Below are 22488 nucleotides of genomic sequence, written 5' to 3'. Positions count from 1 at the left end.
CAACCTGGGAAACTGAGACCTAGAGATGGGTTCCAAGCCGACCAGCCTGCTCAGAGATGCTCTCCACCACAATCATACCCGGCTCCTCTTTTTTTCGTGAACATGAGCAATTAAAAAAAAAAAAAAATCAATGCCCACAAGCACCACCTGTCACAAAGAGGTGAGAGACTCGTTTTTTAAACTTTTAATTCAGAAAACAAATATTAAAAACGTTTATAACTTTTGCATTTTTTTATTGCTTTAAGTGAGAGTTATAAATCCAGTCAGTCTCTCATACAAAAACTTACCCATACCTTGCTATATACTCCTAGCTGCTCTCCCCCAAAACCTTTATCATTTTATCAGAGACATTTTCTGGGAAAAGCAGTATAAAACACACCCCTGAGGTAACCTCTTTTTTTTTTTAATTTACTTATTGTGCTTTAGGTGAAAGTTTATAAATCAAGTCAGTCTCTCATACAAAAAGCCATACACGCCCTGCTGTGCACTCCCAGCCACTCTCCCCTTAATGAGACAGCACACTCCTCCCCTCCACCCTGTGTTCCCCGTGTCCATTCAGCCAGCTCCTGTCCCCCTCTTCCTGCTCATCTCACCACCAGACAGGAGTCACCCGCATAGTACCATGTGTCTACTTGAGCCAAAAAGTTCACTCCTCACCAGCATCATTGTCTGTCTTATAGTCCAGGCCAATCCCTGTCTGTAGAGTTGGTTTTGAGAATGGTTCCAATCTGGGCTATCCAAGGGTCTGGGGACCATGACTGTCAGGGTCCTCCTGGTCTCAGTCAGACCATTAAGCCTGGTCTTCTTAGGAGAATCTAAGATCTGCACCCCACTGTTCTCCTGCTCCATCAGGGGTTCTCTGTTGTGTTCCCTGTCAGGGCAGCCACCGGTGGTAGCGGGACACCATCCAGTTCTTCGGGTCACAGGCTGATGGAGTCTCTGGTAACCTCTGTTTTTAACTGAGCATACAAATTTTAGGGTCAAAATGACCTTCATAACAATTTTCTTGCCTCTATTTGTGACCGAAAGTAACATTCACCACAATCATCTAATCTCAAATGTTTAAAATCCGAAGAAGGAAGCGGTCGTTTCTCATTGACTCACTTGGAGCATTTGCGGAGTAGCAATAGCTCACATGAGAAGGAAGGCAGACTTTTGGGACTGAATAAAATCATTATTGCAGAAGGTCAACCCACAAGTTCACTGAGCTTTCAGTGACACTCAGGCTTCAGTTGCTACGTGTGTCCTGCTGACCCCATTCCTCGTCCACGTCACTCAGTCAGGTGGAGATGATTCCAGAACTGCGCGGAGGTCAGATGCCTGGACCAGCAGCCCGTATAGCATGTGCTTGGTGGGTTTGGGCCCTTCCTGTCAGCGCCCCCAGACTGGCACAGCAGGTTCACCCCCCACACCAACTTCGCATCCATACCTGCAGGACACTGCCAAATTTGGTCACTGTTCCTTTGAAATTTTCAAAGAAAACCTTATTTTCACAATTTGTACTTTACAAAGTCAAAGAACCATCCATGCCATCAGTTGTCTGGATACAGATTACTTACATAATTGTCTGCTTTTTTTGCTCAGTTTAAGGCACTCGTGAGAGGACGCGCTGTCAGGGTTGAGTGGTGTCTCCACGGTGTTTGGTACGAGGGGAAATGGTAGAGAACCTGTCCCTGCCCGCCCACACCCACTCGTGGCATTGCCAACTGGGCCATGAGCCTGGCCGTGACCAAGCTCTCTGCAGGCAGGCAGCCACTGGTGGGCTCCCACAAAGCACTGAGGCTGGTGGGACGGGCAGGGAGCCACACGTGGACAAGCTCCTGGCCCATAAGCCACACTGAGGGGTGTTGTGATCCCCAGCTGGTCTGTCTCCAGAGATCTCTGCCTCTGACAGCAACCTGTACCCAGCCCCAGCAAAGGCGGCTTGAGTAAGTTTCTGTTCTTTGAAACCTCAAGAAGGTTGACTAGAGGATCCCCGAAGGTCGTGAGGAGGTAAACTACGCACTGTGATGAGGAAAGCTGCAGCTATTACAAGTTCCTGTGTGATGTAAACACTTGTGCTGGTCACCAGCCACCAGCTGAAGGGCAGAATCTACCTCTCTGACGATCAGGTAGACAGGTTATTTAGGGCGGGCAGACAGGTCTAGAGCAGAGAGAACTCACCTGTCGTGTGAGGCTAACGACTTCCAGGACAGGACTGTTTCAGCCGCTCTGAGTGTAATTCAGGACACAGGCGCATCTGAAAAGCCCACAGTCACTAGTACACCCGGGGCAGACTTTCGGTAAGTCCCTTGGCATGCAAGGTCCACCCCACTGTCAAAATTTTCCCCGTGTCTTCAAGGATATGAAATATTTTCTCCGTATCTTTCAGTTTGTAATGCTGCAGCAAGAAAACACAAACACACACCCTCTTCACCCACACTGGGCTTCACTCACCTGAGATAAATCCCCTTAAGGTGACCCACCCACTTCTGTCTTACTACGGAAAATCACCCTCAGAAGCTCTAAGAATTGATTTGCAAAAAGAATCAGAAACTGTGCCACTTGAAATTGCTATTTATTCCAATGTTACATTACTGGGGTGGGGGGGTGATCTTTAAATGGCCTTGAAGTCAGCCAGACAATTTCATGGATGAGGGGAATTAAGGAATAGAGAACAAGCCACACTTCCTGCTCCTTGCTCACATGAAAGCCAGGGCAACTGCAGCACCCTAACCGTGCACCCTAACCCAGTCTTTAAACTGCACCCTAACTAGTCCAATAACCCTGCACCCTAACTAGTCCAATAACCCTGCACCCTAACCCAGTCCTTAATTTGAACCCTAACCCAGTCCTTAACCTATACCCTAACCCAGTACACTAACCCAGTCCTTCTATACCCTAACCCAGTACACTAACCCAGTACCCTAACCCAGTCCTTAACCTATACCCTAACCCAGTACACTAACCCAGTACCCTAACCCAGTCCTTCTATACCCTAACCCAGTACACTAACCCAGTACCCTAACCCAGTACACTAACCCAGTACCCTAACCCAGTACACTAACCCAGTACCCTAACCCAGTACTCTAACCCAGTCCTTCTATACCCTAACCCAGTACACTAACCCAGTACCCTAACCCCGCTGGTTACTGCTTTTCTGCTCTTTCTCTTCCCACACATGCAGGTTGCATAGCTTCTTACACCTGAATGGGGCATTCCAAGGCCCTGGGGGATATGCTTTCTCTCGTGTTTCTGCAAGTTCTCGGAAATCACCTTCAGGGTCAGCAGTTTATGAGCCACAGAGGAAATCCAGTCTTACCCTCAGTACTTATCGTCACTCCTCATTTTAGAATAAAAACTCTTTGCCAAGTAGCTTCTGGCTAACTCTAAATATCTGACACCGGGCCCTGGCCCTGGCCCTGAAGGCCGCTGCCCTGGGTGGGAGGCTCTGCACTCCCACACGCTGGCCACGCATCTCCCGACGCACCTACAAAGAGCCGCGTCCTTCACAACCACACGGCTCTTCTTCAAGTGTTGCTGGTTTTAAAAGGGACACGATCCAGCCAAGTCGTCGTGGAGGACCTGGGTAACTGAGGCGCTATCTCACTGGAAACGTGGGGAGAGGCTGAAGACAACCCCCACCCTGACCAAGGACCGCAACTGTCTGTGCCGCCCGTCGCTCCAGGACAACTGCACTCCACTGGGGGCGTGTCCCCCTGAACTGCTGGCCACAGGGAAGGCGGCGGGTGTGTGACTAGCCATACACCCCCACTGGGGACACTGCACAGCTCACCCACAACCAAGCCGTGAAGTCGTGAAATCACCCCCTTCACTGAGCCACACCTGTTCATGTGAAGCTTTATTAGTATTTTACGTTGCTCAGTTTCACACTGGCATAATTCAAAGACACAGAAACCAGACAGAAAGGGCATGATTTTAACACCATGGCATGACAAAGAGCCGCTTGAAAACCACAGCAGAAGGCATCACGTGGCTGATGCACCAGGACCCACGTCTTCTGGGCCACGCCTGCACTGAACTTTGGACCTGCCCAATCCTGGGTGGGCAATGGCACAGGGCCCTCGCTCGGGAAGTCCCGGGCACTTACAGTCCTTTAGGACCCTACAATCAGCCATCTGTCCTGGAAGCCTGGATGCTGGGGGGCCAGGGCAGGCTCCTAACTTCTCATCATATTTTGCTTTGGTCGAAGCCTTTTCCAAATCCTCTCCAGGGCCACTTTTCCCATGAAGAAGGTGATGGCAAAATTCCGCCTGTACCAGTCTCTGCATTTGAGGAAGAGAAAAAGCAATCACGCGTGAGACACCCAGTACTGATGACTGACACCCAGACAAGCTTTCCTCTCCTCGTGGGCCTCATGTCAGGCAGAGCAGGAGGCTCCCTAGGAATGGCCCAGAGCACCTCACCTTTTCTTGCTCCCAGGAGGCTCACTGCAATCCTCTCAAGGTTTTCATAAAGACTCTAAAGGACCCCAGGAAGCCTTGGGCCCCTGAGTCAAGCAGCATCCATTCTTGGGTACACAATGGTTGAGTGACGATGGCATGACCAACAGAGTGCCAGGTGCTCTGCAAGGGACATGGTGTGGCCCATCCTCAAGGCCTGCCATGGCACCTAATTTGCATAACAAGCTAACTCACAAAAAGGCCAGCATCATAAAGCTCCATATCCTTTTTCTAGATCATCTGGGCTTCCCATACCAAAGCTGTGATGGCGCCCATACACACTCACGGGCTCAGAGCTGCTCATACAAACACTGCAATGGCGTTCACACACACGGGCTCAGAGTTGTTCATATGAACACCGCAATGGTGTTCACACACACTCATGGGCTCAGAGCTGCTCATACAAACACCGCGATGGCGTCCACACACACTCACGGGCTCACTTGCCTGAGTTACGCTGCAGAAAACCCCCAAATTCCCAAATCCGCCCCATTGTCAGCGGCTTTGAGTGAATAGACAGAGTCGGGAAATGCCCAACCTGAACGTCCACATTCCAGACTCTGGGTGCTCAGCCCTTGGAGGCCCGACAGGCAACAAGTACCGGTGCGTCTCAGCCCAATGAGCTCACAACCGAACATGGAGCTTCTATCCTAGACAAGACTCAGCATAAACGAAAGAGAGTAAACAAGGGCTCAGAGGAGACGGCAGCTTGTCTCCTGAAGTCTTGGTGTGCCGGGTGGGAAACCCTCTCCACACGATGACAACCCTTACCTGCCATCCACTTACCTGGTGCTATGAATGAGACGTAGTGCCCTAGGTAAGTAAGGTTCCCAGAATGAAAACTGTTCTCCCACCAGGATAAAAGTTCTTAGGTTAAGACAGAAAAGCCAGACTTCCCTCTACCAGGACAGACAGGTAGGCTCGTGTTAAAGTGTGGGGTTGTGGGGGAAGGACGCAGCTTTTTCTGTTTCAATAGGGAACAGAGAGCAGGGGGAGGGCACAGACAGGGGAGCTCTGGACCCCGCCATTTCCTGGGTAAGGCTGGTTCTCCTCATCCTGAACGAGGCTCAGGAAACACCACGCTTATCAGAGGTCGTGCCTGGTGCAAACATGCTAGGCGTCCACTTGAGAAATCAAAGGCCCAGAGAAATATAACCAATACCTGCCTGACTGAACATCTCGACTAGTTCACGGTAATAAATGACAGCACTGGAAACAGAATCCAGATGTTTCAGGGCTAACCTTTATGCCAGACAACTAAGAAATTTAAAAAGCAAATAGTTTTATTTTTTAAAGCTTTCTTCTAGAAATTTCTAATATGCACAAAGATAGAGTCATAATGTTGAGTTAACCCAGCTTCAAAATCACTGTTGTTCTCTAAAGCTGGTTTTGCCAGCCTGATCCAAAACTTTGTAGTTACTTTTTGGTTGCTGTAAGTAAACATATAATTCAATTTTGCCAATTTGACATTTCTCAGGTGTACAATTCAGTGATGTCCATTACATTAACCAGGCTGTGTAACCACTGCCTGTGGTCGTTGCCAAATCGCTGTTAGTTTTAAAGCAAATCTCAAACATCACACCCGGTCATCTCACCAGTACAGACACATCAGTAAGTATCTGTAACCAGTTAAAACATTTAAAGAAATAACCACAATATCATCACTGTGTCCAATAAAACAAACAATGATTTATTAATACAACCTAACATATAGTCATTGTTTCATCTTCTCTGACTGACAACAAATTTTTTTTTATCATTTTGAACATAGTTCTGTATGCAACACCTCCACACCCCTACCTGTTTCCTATAAACTGGTACTTAGATGAGAGGCCTGACTGGACTCAAATTCAATTAAATTGTTTTAAGGACTCCCCCTAGGTGGCGCCATACACGCCTGGATCACACCAAGACCACCATGACAGCCGCTCACTTGTTAGGTGAGAAGGTTGATGGTGGGGCTCAGGTGTGATAAGCCGGGCCACCCATTACAAGGTTCCCTATCAGCCTTTCTGCCTCATGGTTTTAGTAGCCACGGACGACTGCTGGAACCTTGGTGGCTCAGTGGTTAAGAGCATGGCTGCTAACCAAAAGGCTGGCAGCTCCTTGGAAACGCTATGGGGCAGTTCTACTCTGCCCTGTAGGGTCGCTGTGAGTTGGAATTGACTATGAGTTGGAATAAATTTGACAGCAATAGGTTTAGGGTTTTTTTGGTTTGGATGATTGCTGCCTAGATCCACTGTTTCACTAGAAAAAAGGTGACTTTCTAACCGCATCACTGTTTCTGCGTCAGCCGCCACTTTTCCATAAGGATAAATGCTCCCTCGTTGATTACCTTCAAAACCAGTCGGCACAGGAAAGGCAGGAGAGGGGCGGATTCTTCTGACTCTTTCTTTGGTTTATCAACTTTCAGAATAAAAGAATACCCCAGCGATGGGGTCCCTGGGTGGTGCAAATGGCTAACACACGGTAGGTAACCAAAGGTTGGACGTGCCTTGGTAGAAACGCCTGGTGATCGACTTCTGAAATACCGGCCACTGAAAACCCTATGGAGCGCCGTTCTAATCTGACACACCTGGGGCCGCCAAGAGTTGGCATCAACTTGATGGCAACTGGTTTCAACTGGTTTACCCTAGCAATATTCAGAGGGGGCCCAAGAGCGTTTGTCAGCATCATTTCAATCACAAGGATGTTTGTATCCTTGATGTATTTAAGTCCACGGCAGTCATTTTTCTTTTTGAGGCTCCAATTATTCCATTGCTGGCTGTGTGAGCTCCTTTGAGTTGGTCGCATGTTGTTTTGACACGACCTCAGGAATCCTTGTTCACCTCCTAGTTTTCAGGCTTAAGATGTCACAGACTCAGACCTGGAGCCAGACATTTCCCCAAGGAGCCTAGATTCATTTTAGCGCGAGGTGTTGTTCAGAGACCACTGTCCAAGCACTAGGGGTGCTAACTGCTACTGGATTACCATGCAAATAATATTAAACCATCAACCTTATTTAAAAGAGCAAAGAACTCAGATGACAAAGTCATACAATTTCTGCCTCTGATATAAACACGAACGCCACTAAATTCAGCTAAGAAAATAATCCTACCCAATCTGGATGTGACGTTTTAATTTTTAGGAAAAAAGTAAACACTTACCTGTTATAATACATATGCTTTTGAAAATTCTTACTTAAAAATTCCTTGTAAAAGTCAGCCATTTCCTCTGCATTCAGTGTTGCCTTTTGACCTGAAAGTTAATTTCAACATAAACATTAAGACTTAAGGGAAAGGAATACACGGAAAATTATTAGAGCTAACGAACAAGGTCAGCAAGGGTGCAGGACACAAGATTGATATTAAAAAGTCAATTATTTCTGTATACTACCAATGAACAATCCAAAAAGGAAGTTAAGAAAACAATTCCATTTATAATAGCATCAAAAAGAATAAAATACTTAGGAATAAATTTAACATAGAAAGTGTAAGACCTGAACACTGAAAACTAAGGGCACAACAGCATTGAGAAAAATAAAGACAGCAGCGTTCATGGGCTGGAAGACAGTATTGTTAAGATAGAAAGACTCCCCAATTCAGCCTACAGGTTCAACACGATCCCTATAAAATCTCAGCTAGATTTCGTTGCAGAAATGCACGAGCTTATCCTAAAACTCACATGAAAATGCAAGAGACTCCTAATAGCCAAAACAATCTTCAAAAAGAACAAAGCTGAAGGACTCACACTTCCCAATTTTAAAACTTACTACAAAGCAACAGTAATCAAGGCAAAGCACAAGGATAGCCATAAAAATCAATGGAATAGAACTAAGATTCCAGAAATAAACTCTCATATGTATGGATAATTGATTTTTTTTCTTTAAATTTTTTTTTATTTTGTTGTTGAGAATATACACAGCAAACCATACACCAACTCCAGAGCTTCTACAGGCACCACGTACCGACAGTGGTCACATCCTTCCAGTTGTGCAAACATTCTCACCTCCTTTTCCGAGGTGTTGCTCCCTCATTAATATAAACTCACTGCCCGCTAAGATTCCCATCCAATCTTTTTAGAGTCACTGTTGTCAGTTTAATCCCATATAAAAAAAACAAACAAACAAAAATCCCATATAGACAGCTCTTAAAAGAGCATAAGGCCCAAGGCAGAACTTTTTCACTAAAACTAAACGATTTTTTAGTTTTAAGAAGACTTCGGGGAATATTTTTGGTTCAAAGTTCAAAGATTATCTCAGGACAAAGTTTCAGGGGTTCATCCACCCTCCAAGCTTCAGAAAGTCTAGAGGCCACAAGAATTTGAAATTCTGTTCTGCATTTTCCTCTTTGATCAAAACGTTCAGTAATGGTAGCCGGGCATCATCCAGTTCCTCTGGTCTCATGGCAAAGGAAACAAGTTGTCCCTGGAGGCAACTAGCCACACAGTCCATATCCGCCTCCTATTTCTGACCCTCCTTCTTCCTCTGGTCTCAAGGCAAAGGAGGCAAGTTGTGCCTGGAGGCAACCAGCCACACAGTCCATATCTGCCTCCTATTTCTGACTCTCCTTCCTCTGTTGCTCCAAGTAAATAGAGACCAGTTGTTGGGCCTTGGATGGCCGCTTGCAAGCTTTTAAGACCCAGGCACTGTGCAAAGAACTAGGTGGTAGAACCTGAAACCAGCTGCTGTTGAGTCAATTCCAACTCATAGCAACCTTATATAGGTCAAGAGTAGAACTGCCCCATAGCATTTCCAAGGAGCAGCTAGTGGATTTGAACTGCCAACCTTTTGGTTGGCAGCCAATCTCTTAACCCCTGTGCCACTAGGGCTCCAGGAGGTAGAACCAAAGCACTAAACATGTTATTACGCCAATTAACTGGGATGTCCCATGAAATCATGACCCTAAACCTCCAAACCGAGGAACCAAATCCCATGAGGTGTCTGGTTGTACGCAAGCAGCTGCAGCAGCTACTTTTTTTTTGTCATTGTTGTAAATGTATCTATCAAACGACTTGCCAATTCAACTTTTTATAGGTATACAACTTATTGAAAGCAATTATAATCAGCTGTGCAACCCTACCCTTAATTAATGTTTTTTTTTTGACAAGGGGGTCAAGAAGATTCAGTGGGAAATACCATCTTACCGACAATTGGCGCTGGCAACTGATCTCCATGCAAAAGAATGAAGTGAGATGCCTATCTCATGCTACAGACAAAAACTAACTCAAAATTGATCAAAGACCTAAACGTAACAGTAAAACTATAAAACTCTTAGAAAAACACAGGTGTAAATCTTCATGGCCTTGGATTTAACAAAGGTTTCTTAGATTAAAAAAAAAAACCTATGGCACAAGCAAAAAAAAAAAGAAAAATAGATAAATTGGATTTCATCAAAATTACAAACTTTTGTGCATTATCAAGAAAGTGAAAAGACAGGCCACAGAATGGGGGAAGTATCTGCAAGTCATCTATCTGATAAGTGACTTGTATCTAGAATATATAAAGAATTCTCATGACTCAACAGTAAAATGACAAAAAGTCAATTTAAAAACGGGCAGAGGGTTTTAATACAGACATTTAGCCAAGGATTTACAAGTGGCCAATGTGCACACGGAAGGATGGCCAACACCATTAGCCATCAGGGAAATGCAAATCCAGACAACAGTGAGCTACCACTTCACACTCACTTCACACCCACTAGGATGGCCAGAATGGAAAAGACAGAAGACAACAAGTGTCCAGGAGGGTGTGGAGAACCTGGAACCCTCACACTGCTGGGGAGAAGGTAAAATGGGGCAACCGCTTGGAAAACTGCTTGGCAGTTCCTCAAAAAGTTAAACACAGCGTCACGATCTGATCCAGCCATCCTACTCCCGGGTATAAACCCAAGAGAACTGAAAACATATGCCCACACAAAAATCTGTACAAAATTGTTCATACCAGCATTATTCATAATCATCCAAAAGTAGAAACAACAAAAAAGTCCACCAGCGGACGAACAGATAACCAAAACGTGGAATATTATTCAGCCATGAAAGACTGAAGTTCTGACACTGCTACAGCATGGCTGAACCCTGACCTGAAAGAAGCTGGTCACAGAAGATCACACGTGGTATTTATATGAAATGCCCAGAAGAGGCAAATCCACAGAGACACAAAGTAGACTGGTGGCTGCCAGAGGCTGGGGGAAGGAGGGAACAGAGAAATGACTGCTAACGGGTGTGCAGTTTCTCTCTGGGGGGACAAAATGTTCTGGAATTAGACTGCGGTGACGGTTGTACAACATTGTGACTACACCAAAAAATCCCACTGAACTGTACACCTCAAAAAGTTGAATTTTATGGTATGTGTATTACATCACCACAAAAAAAGACTCAGGGGGAAAGTATCTACCTGTTACAGATTGAATTGTGTCCCTCCAAAATGTGTGTCAACTTGGCTAGGCCATGACTGCCAGTATTGTGTGAATGTCCACCATTTTGTCATCCAATGTGGTTTTCCTATGTGTGGTAAATCCTAACCTCTATGATGTTAATGAGGTGGAACTCAATCTACAAGATTAGGCTGTATCTTGAATCAATCTCTTTTGAGACATAAAAGAGAGAAGCCAGCAGAGAGACAGAGGGACTTCCTACCACCAAGAATGAAGAACCAGGAGGGGAGCATGTCCCTTGGACTCGGGGTGCCTGTGCTGAGAAGCTCCTAGACCAGGGGAAAATGGATGATGAGGACTTTCCTCCAGACCCAATAGAGAGAGAAAGCTTTCCCCTGGAGCTGTTCCTGAATTTGGACTTCTAGCCTCCTAAACTGTGAGGGAATAAATTTCTCTTTGCTAAAGCCATACTTGTGGTACTTCTGTTACAACAGCACTAGGTGACTAGGACACCATCCACTGTGGTATTTCTGTTACAGCAGCACTAGGTGACTGAGACACCATCCACTGTGGTATTTCTGTTACGGCAGCACTAGGTGACTGAGACACCATCCACTGTGGTATTTCTGTTACGGCAGCACTAGGTGACTGAGACACCATCCACTGTGGTATTTCTGTTACGGCAGCACTAGGTGACTGAGACACCCTCCACTGTGGTATTTCTGTTACGGCAGCCCTAGGTGACTGAGACGCCCTCCACTGTGGTATTTCTGTTACGGCAGCCCTAGGTGACTGAGACGCCATCCACTGTGGTATTTCTGTTACGGCAGCACTAGGTGACTGAGACGCCATCCACTGTGGTATTTCTGTTACGGCAGCACTAGGTGACTGAGACGCCATCCACTGTGGTATTTCTGTTACGGCAGCACTAGGTGACTGAGACGCCATCCACTGTGGTATTTCTGTTACGGCAGCACTAGGTGACTGAGACGCCATCCACTGTGGTATTTCTGTTACGGCAGCACTAGGTGACTGAGACGCCATCCACTGTGGTATTTCTGTTACGGCAGCACTAGGTGACTGAGACGCCATCCACTGTGGTATTTCTGTTACGGCAGCACTAGGTGACTGAGACGCCATCCACTGTGGTATTTCTGTTACGGCAGCACTAGGTGACTGAGACGCCATCCACTGTGGTATTTCTGTTACGGCAGCACTAGGTGACTGAGACGCCATCCACTGTGGTATTTCTGTTACGGCAGCACTAGGTGACTGAGACGCCATCCACTGTGGTATTTCTGTTACGGCAGCACTAGGTGACTGAGACGCCATCCACTGTGGTATTTCTGTTACGGCAGCACTAGGTGACTGAGACGCCATCCACTGTGGTATTTCTGTTACGGCAGCACTAGGTGACTGAGACGCCATCCACTGTGGTATTTCTGTTACGGCAGCACTAGGTGACTGAGACGCCATCCACTGTGGTATTTCTGTTACAGCAGCACTGGATGACTGAGACACCATCCACTGTGGTATTTCTGTTACAGCAGCACTGGATGACTGAGACGCCATCCACTGTGGTATTTCTGTTACAGCAGCACTGGATGACTGAGACGCCATCCACTGTGGTATTTCTGTTACGGCAGCACTAGGTGACTGAGACGCCATCCACTGTGGTATTTCTGTTACAGCAGCACTGGATGACTGAGACGCCATCCACTGTGGTATTTCTGTTACGGCAGCACTAGGTGACTGAGACGCCATCCACTGTGGTATTTCTGTTACGGCAGCACTAGGTGACTGAGACGCCATCCACTGTGGTATTTCTGTTACGGCAGCACTAGGTGACTGAGACGCCATCCACTGTGGTATTTCTGTTACGGCAGCACTGGATGACTGAGACACCATCCACTGTGGTATTTCTGTTACGGCAGCACTAGGTGACTGAGACACCATCCACTGTGGTATTTCTGTTACGGCAGCACTAGGTGACTGAGACACCATCCACTGTGGTACTTCTGTTATAGCGGAACTGGATGACTAAGACACCATCCACTGTGGTATTTCTGTTACAGCAGCACTAGGTGACTGAGACACCATCCACTGTGGTATTTCTGTTACGGCAGCACTAGCTGAGTAAGACCCTGCCTCTATTATTAGACCTAATGATCACAACATAACCCATTTGCCTCACAACTGACATACATGTACGTGCATTATGTAAGCAAGCATAACGTGTAACGTGCTTCTTCGTGCACACTCCAGTGCTTTATGCAGTGTCTAAGAAAGGAACTGTGGGCTACAATCGTGGAGAAAGGAAACGACATGCTTCCTAACTTGAACATGTCCCTCTTGGGGCAGAGCTGGCCTGACCGTGTCCACATCTGGGTCTGTGAGTGTCAGCACACAATGATGCAGGTAAGCACACCCAACAGGTGCCGGTGTGGACTGGTGGACCCCAGGGACATGCTTATCTCCACAGTGCTCACATCTGCTGGGGACGCTGACTACGGTGACCATTAGCTCACCCACACTTACAAGTCCTGGAAGGCCACACCTGGGACCACTTCACCCTGCCTTGAGGACACAGGACAGGAGCATAGCCTGCCACAGGCAGGTGGCACAGTGCCTGGCACAGAGGCTCACTTGTCACTGCAGCTGTCTGAATGACCAAACAGGGAGCAGGTGGTGGTGGTGAGGGACACCGACACATGACCCCCCCGCCATAGGGAGCTCTGGGACCAGGATGTGCCATCTCCAGCTGTTGGTGTATTTCTGTATTTCTGGCCCGATCGCCTCGAGGCCCATGCTCAGCACAGCACAGAAACACCACAAATGTTTCCTGAGTGATCCGCGCTCCGCCGTAGTCAGCCTGCAACTTCCCACTCAACATAAAGCCAAGTACAGAAACTAGGCAGAATAATCCAAGTTATGTCCCCTCACAAGGGGTACCAGGACAGGGACAACCAAGAGGCCCCGCAAGAGGAGCCGAGCTGTGTCCCCTGAGTGCATCCTGAAAGTGCCCGACCAAAGGAGGCACGACTCACCCCAAACGTTGCCTCCTTCACTCAACATCCTTCCTTTTTATCTTCTCGTGTAGCTGCTCAAGCAAAAACAACATTCGCAAAGAAAGAACCAAGGCACTGACCTGATTCAGTTCTTAACCCCAGGCCTTTCGCTTTCAGTCTTGAGTGAATAAATTCTTCTTTTTCCTAAAAAAGATGATGGTCATAATCTTTCTCCTCCCCTCCATCTTTCCTTTGTTAGAACACAGCTCAGAGGGTTCTGGACGAGTCTGGATGTGGACATTCTAAGAAATGGCCCATCTCAAAGCCCATTTTAAACCATTGGGATTTGGTTAGAAGTCTTGTGCTTAAAATAGGATTTGAAAATGAGATGTGCAACAGGCTTTAGGAAGCATCATTTGTTTACAAACACACAGGACGGGATAAACGCATGTTCCGTGACACAATCCACCCAAATGGGTAAACAGGTGAGGTTCGAATGGTTTCCTCCTGGGTTGGAATATGCACACCTCTTTGTCAGGTGGTTTATTTTAATTTAGAAAATCCTCAGGAAGAATAACAACACATCCCACAAGCCCAAATTATCAGACATATAAACACACACAAAACCGTGTGTGGACAAGACAAACAGTTCAGCTCGGGCTCTGCTACTTATTAACTTCATCATTGGGGATAGACCACTTCAGTCCCTTCAAAGTCTCCAGATCAGTGCTTCTGTGGACAAACAATACTCCTCATATACAGTTACATTAAACCTGCAAAAGCCAGAGCCTGCGTGATGCAGAAATCTGTCAGAGAGGGAAACTCTAACATCTTCCCCTAAAACAAATGACAGGAAAATAAGGACTGTACCCTATCAAAGGTGGGAAACTTGCAAGACCCGGAAAGACAAGGCAGTCTCATTGGGTTCCGGCTCTCACAGGTTTCACAATACATCATGGTTTAAAAAATAATATGTATGTACGTGCGTACACACATACACACCCCAGATACTAAGGATTTAGCACCCCCAAGTGGCCAACTATATTATTTTACATTCTGATCCTAAACTTGACCCACTGCTGTCAAGTCCATTCTGCCTCCTAGCAACCCTATAGGACAGAGTAGAACTACCCCATAGGGCTTCCAAGGCTGTAAATCTTTACAGAAGCAGACTGCCACATCTTTCTCCTGCAGCGTGAACTGCCGACCTTTTGGGTTGCAGACAAGCACTTAGCCACTGCACCGCCAGGCCTCCTTTTAAACTTACCTTACTAAAAGTCACATTCTGGTTTGCCCAGAATTGCTGATTCCACTCTTGTGTTTCTTGTCTTAGTTCTCGAAGCTTTTGTTCCAATGGTGATTCATCTTCAGGGATGTAAAACTGAACAGGTCGAAGGTTTGAGTATTTATCTGGGGGTCCTATCCAATCATGGCAAGAGTTTTTTGGAGGGCAGAATCTTGAGACCTTTAACAAAACGCATGGGATTAACACATACAACTAAGAGACGCACTAGAATTATAAAAGTAACAGTCGGTTTTCATTAAAGGCCCTGGTTGTTCCCTCTTTTTAAGACTATGCCTATGGAGTTTCCTGTATTATTAACATTAAAAAAAAAAAATTTTTTTTTTTTTTACATCATGCAATTTCAACAAATGGTGCTAGAACAATCTGACATTTTAAAGGCCCCCAAGCCCCAAACTTAGTGGCCAAAAAACCAAATCAAACTCAACCCATACTTTACACCATATGTAAAAATTAACTCAAAATGGATCATAAACTTAAATATTAAATATAAAACTGTAAAATTTCTAGAAGGAAATCTTTGCCACCTTAGATCAGGAAAAGATTCCTTAGATATGACCAGGCAAGACCATAAAATAAGAAATAAATTGGACTTCGCCAAAGCTAAAAACTTCTGCTCTTCGAAAGACATTGTTAAGAAAATGAAAAGACAAGCCACGGGGTGGGAGAAAATATATGCAAGTCTAATAAAGGACTTGTTTCCAGAATACACTCAAAACTCAATAGTGAGAAAACAAACAATCCAACTGAAAAACAGGCAAAATATTTGAATAAAAATTATACCAAAGAAGATACAGAGATGCAAACGAACACATACAAACATGTTCAACATCATTAGGAAAATACAGACTAAAACCACAATGAGATGCTATACTTCACAGCTATTAGGGTGGCTAAAATTAAAAAAAAAACTGACAATACTAAGCACTGTCAAGGATGTAAAACAAGCGAACTCATGTACACTGCTAGTGGGAATGTAAGATGATGCAGCCACTCTGGAGAAAATGGTTTGCAGTCTATGTTAAAGTTAGACATACACTTGACACGCCACTAACAGTTTCACTCGTAAGTATTTATCCAAGACAAATGAATACATTTTACGTCCACACAAAAACCTGTACGTGAATGTTTAAAGTGGCTTTATTCATAACTGCCGAGATGTGGAAACAACCCAAACGTCCTTCAGCTGATGAATGGATAAACAAAGTGTGGTATACCCGAACAACGGGATACTGCTGGAGAACCACACGCGACTGGATGGAAGTCAAGTGCACTGTGCTGAGAAGCCAGGCTACAACGGTTACATACTGTGTGTTTCCATTTATGTGACATTCTGGACAAAATACCATGTAAGAAACAAAACCAGAATGTTCCTTAGAACCAAGGAAGGCAAGACTTTAACTCACTTACTTTGGACACATAACCAAGAAAGACCAATTGCTAAAAATGGACGCCGTGCTTGACAAAGTACAGGATGAGGGAAGCCCTCAATGAGACGCAGAGACACAAGAGCCGCAACAGTGGACTCGAAGGGGCCAACGATCACGAAGATGGCACGGGCCCGGGCAACGTTTCGCTGTTACACACGAGGTCGCCGCGAGTCAGAGCCACCCGGGCAAGGACGGTGCTGGGGTGGAGGCAGGGGCTGAGGCCAGAGGGGTTCCTGGGAATGACGGAAATGTTCTATAACCTGACCGCGCTGATGGCGTCAAAAGTGCCTTCTGCTCAATTTAAACAAAAAGTAAATTCTGCTGTGAATTATGCTTCAACAGACTCAACATTGAAGACCAGACGAGCTGAACAACTAAAAGAACAGCTTTACATTTGAGTGGTAATAGATCAGTGTAACCAAAATTCGTGGGGAAACACTTAATACTATCCAACTTGGAAATCACATTCCTAGTTACAAAAAAAAAAAAGGCAAGCTCTTTGGAACAGGACTTCCACCTCCAACCAGAACAGAGTTATAGCCCCGCCCCATAAGCAACTAGAAAACTACGCAGCCACCGAAACGAGTAAACCGCTGGTGCCTATGGCAACAAGGATGAGTCTCAAAACAACACATGAAAAGAGGCCACACCGCAGGATTCTGTGCGACATTCTAGAAAAAGTAATCAGACCAGTGGTTGCCTGCAGGTGGGTGGCGAGGAGTAACTGGGAAAAGACACGCAGGAACTTTCTGGAGTGACGTTCCGTATCTCACGGGCGTGGTGTTTAAGTAGGTTTACCCGATTTTCAAAACTCATCAAACCGTACATTTTAGATGGGTGTACTCATTGTATCATACATAAATTAGACTTCAGTAAAGTCAATTACAAGTGGTAAAACTTTACAAAGACCAAAAAGTACTACAGCGAACAAAATTCAACTTTTCCTTGGCCTTCAGCAGGCACTTCTCCACGATTACAACCTGGCATTTCCAAGGAACTGATACTAGAAATGTAGGGCAGCTTTCTGCCTACTTGGCTGCTTCCTGATAATTTCGTGTGAAAAATAAGAAATAGTAAGTTTACAAATCTGGTAAAGCTAACCAGGCGAAGCTTGTGTGTTTGACAACGATCCCCTTGGCTAGTTATGGGAGAAGAGACACAGGCAGCGTGGGAAAGAGGGGTCAGGTACTCAACAAAAGAGGTCACTTGGCCAGCTCCAACACGCCCCACGCCTCCCTGCCCCCAACTTGGATCTGAGCATCGTTCAAGTCCCTGGACTCAACCCTTGTCAAAGAAGCTAAAGAGCCAGATGTAGACTGGGAAAGGAAACCAAGTCATTGTAGACAGGTCAGGAAACACAGCTTGTTCACTTTCCGCCTCAGGGGCTGCCTTCATCACTGCCGACCCGCGTTACTAAAGGGCATGGCTAAACGCACAACCCTCCTAGGCCGGCACCCCATGTATTCTTTTCAAAACATTCCAGGGAATCTTGCATGCTATGGTCTCCCTAAATCTTCTCAAATTTCCAAGCATTCTAAAAACAGGTGGACTCTAAAGCAGGAAAGGGTCGTACCGGATTTAGTGTGAGGGCTGTGACAAGCTTGGTGCAGCTACTGGGCATGAAGATGTCAGAAACCACACAGGACATGCCAAGCGGTCGCGCAGCTATGCCATCACTCCTTCGCAGTCAGCAGGTCAGGTTATATGATAAAATAAAACTCTTTTCTGATACCTGAAAACACAGGTTTCCGAGTTGTGGCATCACAGCTCTTCCTTCAGCACCACATTGTCACTGTTGCTGTGTGCTGTCGAGTGGATTCCCATGCATAGTGACCCCATAGGACAAAGAGCCACTCCACAGGGTTTCCAGGCTGTAACATTTACAGGAGCAGGCTGCCATTATCTTTCTCCCATGGAGGGGCTGGTAGGTTCAAACTGCTGACTTTGGTTAGCAGCCAAGTGTTTAACCACTGTACCACCAGGCCCCCCCAGGATGACACTAGCCTTGTGATATTTTATTGAAAATCTGCATTACGTTCAGCTCATCAGCACTATAAATCAAACCCGCTGCCATCAAGTCGATTCTGACTCACAGTGACCCAACAGGACAGAGTAGAGCTCCCCCACAAGGTTTCAAAAGAACGGCTGGTGGATTCGAACTGCTGACCTTTGGTTAGCAGCTGAGCTCTTAACCACTGTGCCACCAAGGCTCCATCATTAGCACTATAATGCTTATCATTAAGAAACTATTTGAGTCTAGAAAAACAAGTGAATGAGCATGAAATGTTGAAAAAATGTATTTAACTTCCTCAGACTTTAAATTTTTCTGGAAAAATATCTTAAAAATTAAACAAAAAAGCAACTACAGTATGGTTGGCGCTGTCTTAGTCATCCAGTGCTGCTATAACAGAAACACCACAAGGAGATGGCTTTAACAAAGGGAATTTATTCTCTCACAGTCTAGAAGTCTGAATTCTGAGTGTCAGCTCCTGGGAAAGGCTTTCTCTCTCTGTTGGCTCTGGAGGAAGGTTCTTGTCATCAATCTTCCCCTGGGTCTAGGGGCTTCTCAGTTCAGGGACCCAAAGAATGAGCTCGGCTCTCAGCTCTTCTTTCTTGATGGTAGGAGGGTCCTCTCCTCTCTGCTGGAGTCTTTTATATCTCAAAAGAGACCTAATCCTGTAGATTGAGTCTTGCCTCATTAACATAATAACTGTCTCTAACCCTGCCTCATTAACATCACAGAGGTTAAGACTTAAAACACACAGGAAAATCACATCAGATCACAAAATGGTGGACAACCACACAATTCTGAGAATCATGGCCTAGCCAAGTTGACACATTTTTGGGGGGATACAATTCAATCAAATCCATTAACAAAGCTTGAAGACATTATGCTGAGCAAAATAAGCCAGTCACAAAAGGACAAATATTGTTTGACCTCGCTTATATAAAAAGACAAGAAAAGGCAAATGTACAGAGACCAAAGTTTATCAGCAGTTACCAGGGGCGGGAGGGAGGAGGGAGGGGGGGTTAAGAAAAATCTCGTTGATGAAGGGCAGGGTTCACAGCTGACTATCGTAATTGCTGTCAGTAAGTTGTACACCTGTAAAGAGTTGAACCGGCAAAAAAATTTTTAAAAACCATTTTCAAATCATTAAAGAATCTTAACAAATTAGTTTTTTAAAAAGTTACATTTGGGGAAAAACTGCTGGAAAATGCTTTATCACTAAAAAGAATAAAGTGTATAGAGATGAATTGAAAATTTGGTGACAATACTATCGTTAGAGTGGAATGTCCCACAAAATGCAGCCTAAGACACGTACCAGGCCCTAGGAGCGTAAGGAGGGATCTGCCAGGCTGCCCCGGGGGACGTGAGCACTATGTGGAGGACAAGGGACAGAGGAGCAGAGAAGGTACGGGGAGAAGGCGAGGACCAGCTCCAGACGCCCGCTGGGCAGTGTGTGCAGGTAAATGCTTAACAAGGGGGAGACCTTCTGTGTACGTAAGTTTATTATCAGTTTTACTGATACAAGAACGTGTGGTGTACAGTCTCTACAATTGTGGCTTGCATGTTGCTATGACCCTAGAAGCTACGCCACCGGTATTTCAAATACCAGCAGGATCACCCATAGTGAATCGTTTCAGTGGAGCTTCCAGACTAAGAGAGACTAGGAAGAAAGGCCTGGGACTTTACTTCAAAAATCAGCCATTGAAAACCCTCTGAGTCACAACAGAACACTGTCTGAAAGAGTGCTGGAAGACAAGCACCCTAGGTTGGAAGGCACTTCAAATACAGAGTGTTCAAAACGACGGACTTGAGCACACCAACGACAGTGAAGATGCGGCAGGACGAGGCAGCGTTCCACTCTGCTGGACGTGGGGTCGTCAGGAGTTGGGGCTGACTGCAGCAACTAACACCAAGAAGCATACAACTTAGAGATGGTAAAATACGCAGTAATATTCTTCACAGATTCCATCTCGCCAATTGATTCTCACACACCGCTTTCATTTTTTTTTTTTAAATAATAGGTTTAAGGAGATATACCTCACATACGATAAAATTCACCCTTTTGAAGTGTAAAATTCACTGGTTTTTAGTATATTCACAATCACTACTGTATATATGCAGCCCTGGTGGCATAGTGGTTAAGAGCTCAGTTGCTAACCAGAAGGACAGCAGTTCAAATTCACCAGCCACTCCTTGGAAACCCTATGGGGCAGCTCTCCTCTACCCTATAGGGTCGCTGTGAGTCGGAGCCGACTCTACAACAGTCTACAGCACCTAGCAACAACTATATATATATGTTCCCCTCCCCCCGAACACTTTCATCACCCCAAAAAGAGACCTAATGTACTTTCCATGTGTATAGTTCTGCCTATCTGAACATTTTAAAGAAAGGGAATTCCTAGACATGTGCTCCTCTGTGGCTGGCTTCTTTCACTCGGCATGTTTTCAAGTTCTGTCCATGCTGTAGCGCATGACAGTGCTCCATGCCCACGGACGGCCAAACAATGTCCCCTGGTGTGCATTATCCATCCAGCAACCGATGTACACCTGGGGTGTGTCCACGTTTTGGCTACTGTCAACAGTGCTGCTACGAACATTCATGTACGAGTTTGTGGGGATACCTGCCTTCATTTCCCCGGGGGGATAACTAGGAGCAGAACTGCTGGGTCATACGCTCACTCTGTGTGTAACTTTCTGAGGACCTGCCAGATTGTTTTCCACAGCGGCTGCACCACTTTACAACCCCACCAGTAGGGTGTGAGGGTTCTAATCTCTCCACCTCCTCGCCAACACTTGTTATTGTCTGTCTTTTTGATTACAGCCATCCTGGTGGCATGGACTGGTAGCTCATTGGGGTTTTTCGTTGATTTTTGCCCAGTTCTTGTATCCCCATCTAACCTGTGGTTGTAGCTGACTAACCAGTGTAGCTCAAGCACGTCACTTGATGTTAAGGAGTAAGATAAAAGCAAAATGAGAAGTCATTTTTGGAATTTTCTTTCCTTGACAATGACATAAGGAACTTCTTTGCTGAAGGGAATGCCAGTTTATGGACACGGGAATGTTTCCTCAATTTGCTGTTCAGTGTTAACAGCTGCAGGCAACACACTACCATCTAATCGGCATCATTAACATTTTCTCCTAAAAAAAAAAAAGAAAAACACTACAGAATCGACTCCACCGCACACAACAACAAACAGGATGCAGAGGGACGTAAAATTTAAATGTCCAGAAGGCCTTGCTTTCCTTCCTCCCACTTAGCAGGAGTCAGGCCCTCTCTGAGGACATCAGGAGAATCACGGTTTCCGCTTCCTTGTGGCAGGGTTTTAAGTGTCGGTTGTCCCATGAGGTTAGTTTGACGATAGCAGCTTTACAGCTTTAGGTTTGTATTACAGCGTAACATAAATAAAGAAAATGTGCCTAGAAAATACAGTCCTGACCTGATTTGGAGCGTCTGCCGACTCCCGCGGTGGGAACGCCCCGCCAGGGCAGACTGCGGCCCGTTGGTGAGCGCCAGCCGGGGGCAGCGGCGGCACTGGGGCGCACCAGCGTGGCGTCGGCGCGGGACGAATGGGTGTAAACAACCTCACATGTGCAGATAATTGTAAAATGTAGTAAAACAAATAGGTGATGAATTTGGAGTATTTACTACGTTTGTTTTTAACCTAATTTAATTTTAACTTGGTTTGTAATAACGGCTCTGTTAACAACCAACAAGAAATTCCGGAAAATGTAACACCCGGCTCTCAAGGTGGGCCAGCCCCAGCACACCACGGGGCCTGATGGTACTCCTGATGGTGCTCCGACAGACACCTCTTCCCTGGACCTGCGCAGGACAGCATCCTGCCAGCTGCCTCAGCTCCCTGCGGCCTCGTCCCCAAAGGGACCCGCAGCGGCTCCAGCACTTTCCCTGCCAGCTTGGCCAGGTCACTAGAGAGGCTTTCTGG

General features: G+C 45.9%; 1 protein-coding gene across 11 annotated transcripts in view; it reads right to left on the bottom strand.

Annotated features, from left to right (window-relative positions):
* Positions 1 to 4046: 4046 nt before the first annotated feature.
* Positions 4047 to 22488, bottom strand: part of LOC135232633 (cytochrome c oxidase assembly factor 8) — a 32659-nt gene continuing 14217 nt past the window's right edge. For 2 of the 11 annotated variants that reach the window (XR_010323245.1, XR_010323246.1), the window contains exon 5: positions 15153 to 15268. Coding sequence is in view for 6 of the 11 variants with exons in the window: in XM_064293054.1 (XP_064149124.1) it covers positions 4451 to 4611; positions 7623 to 7679; positions 13944 to 14007; positions 15071 to 15268 (480 nt within the window). In the remaining 5 variants the exon portion in view is untranslated. The other 9 variants (XR_010323242.1, XM_064293055.1, XM_064293054.1 and 6 more) reach the window with 9 other exon arrangements.

The sequence above is a fragment of the Loxodonta africana genome, chromosome 10, assembly GCF_030014295.1.
Source record: "Loxodonta africana isolate mLoxAfr1 chromosome 10, mLoxAfr1.hap2, whole genome shotgun sequence".
NCBI classification, from domain to species: domain Eukaryota; kingdom Metazoa; phylum Chordata; class Mammalia; order Proboscidea; family Elephantidae; genus Loxodonta; species Loxodonta africana.
This window is presented reverse-complemented; position numbering and strand designations above follow the sequence as displayed.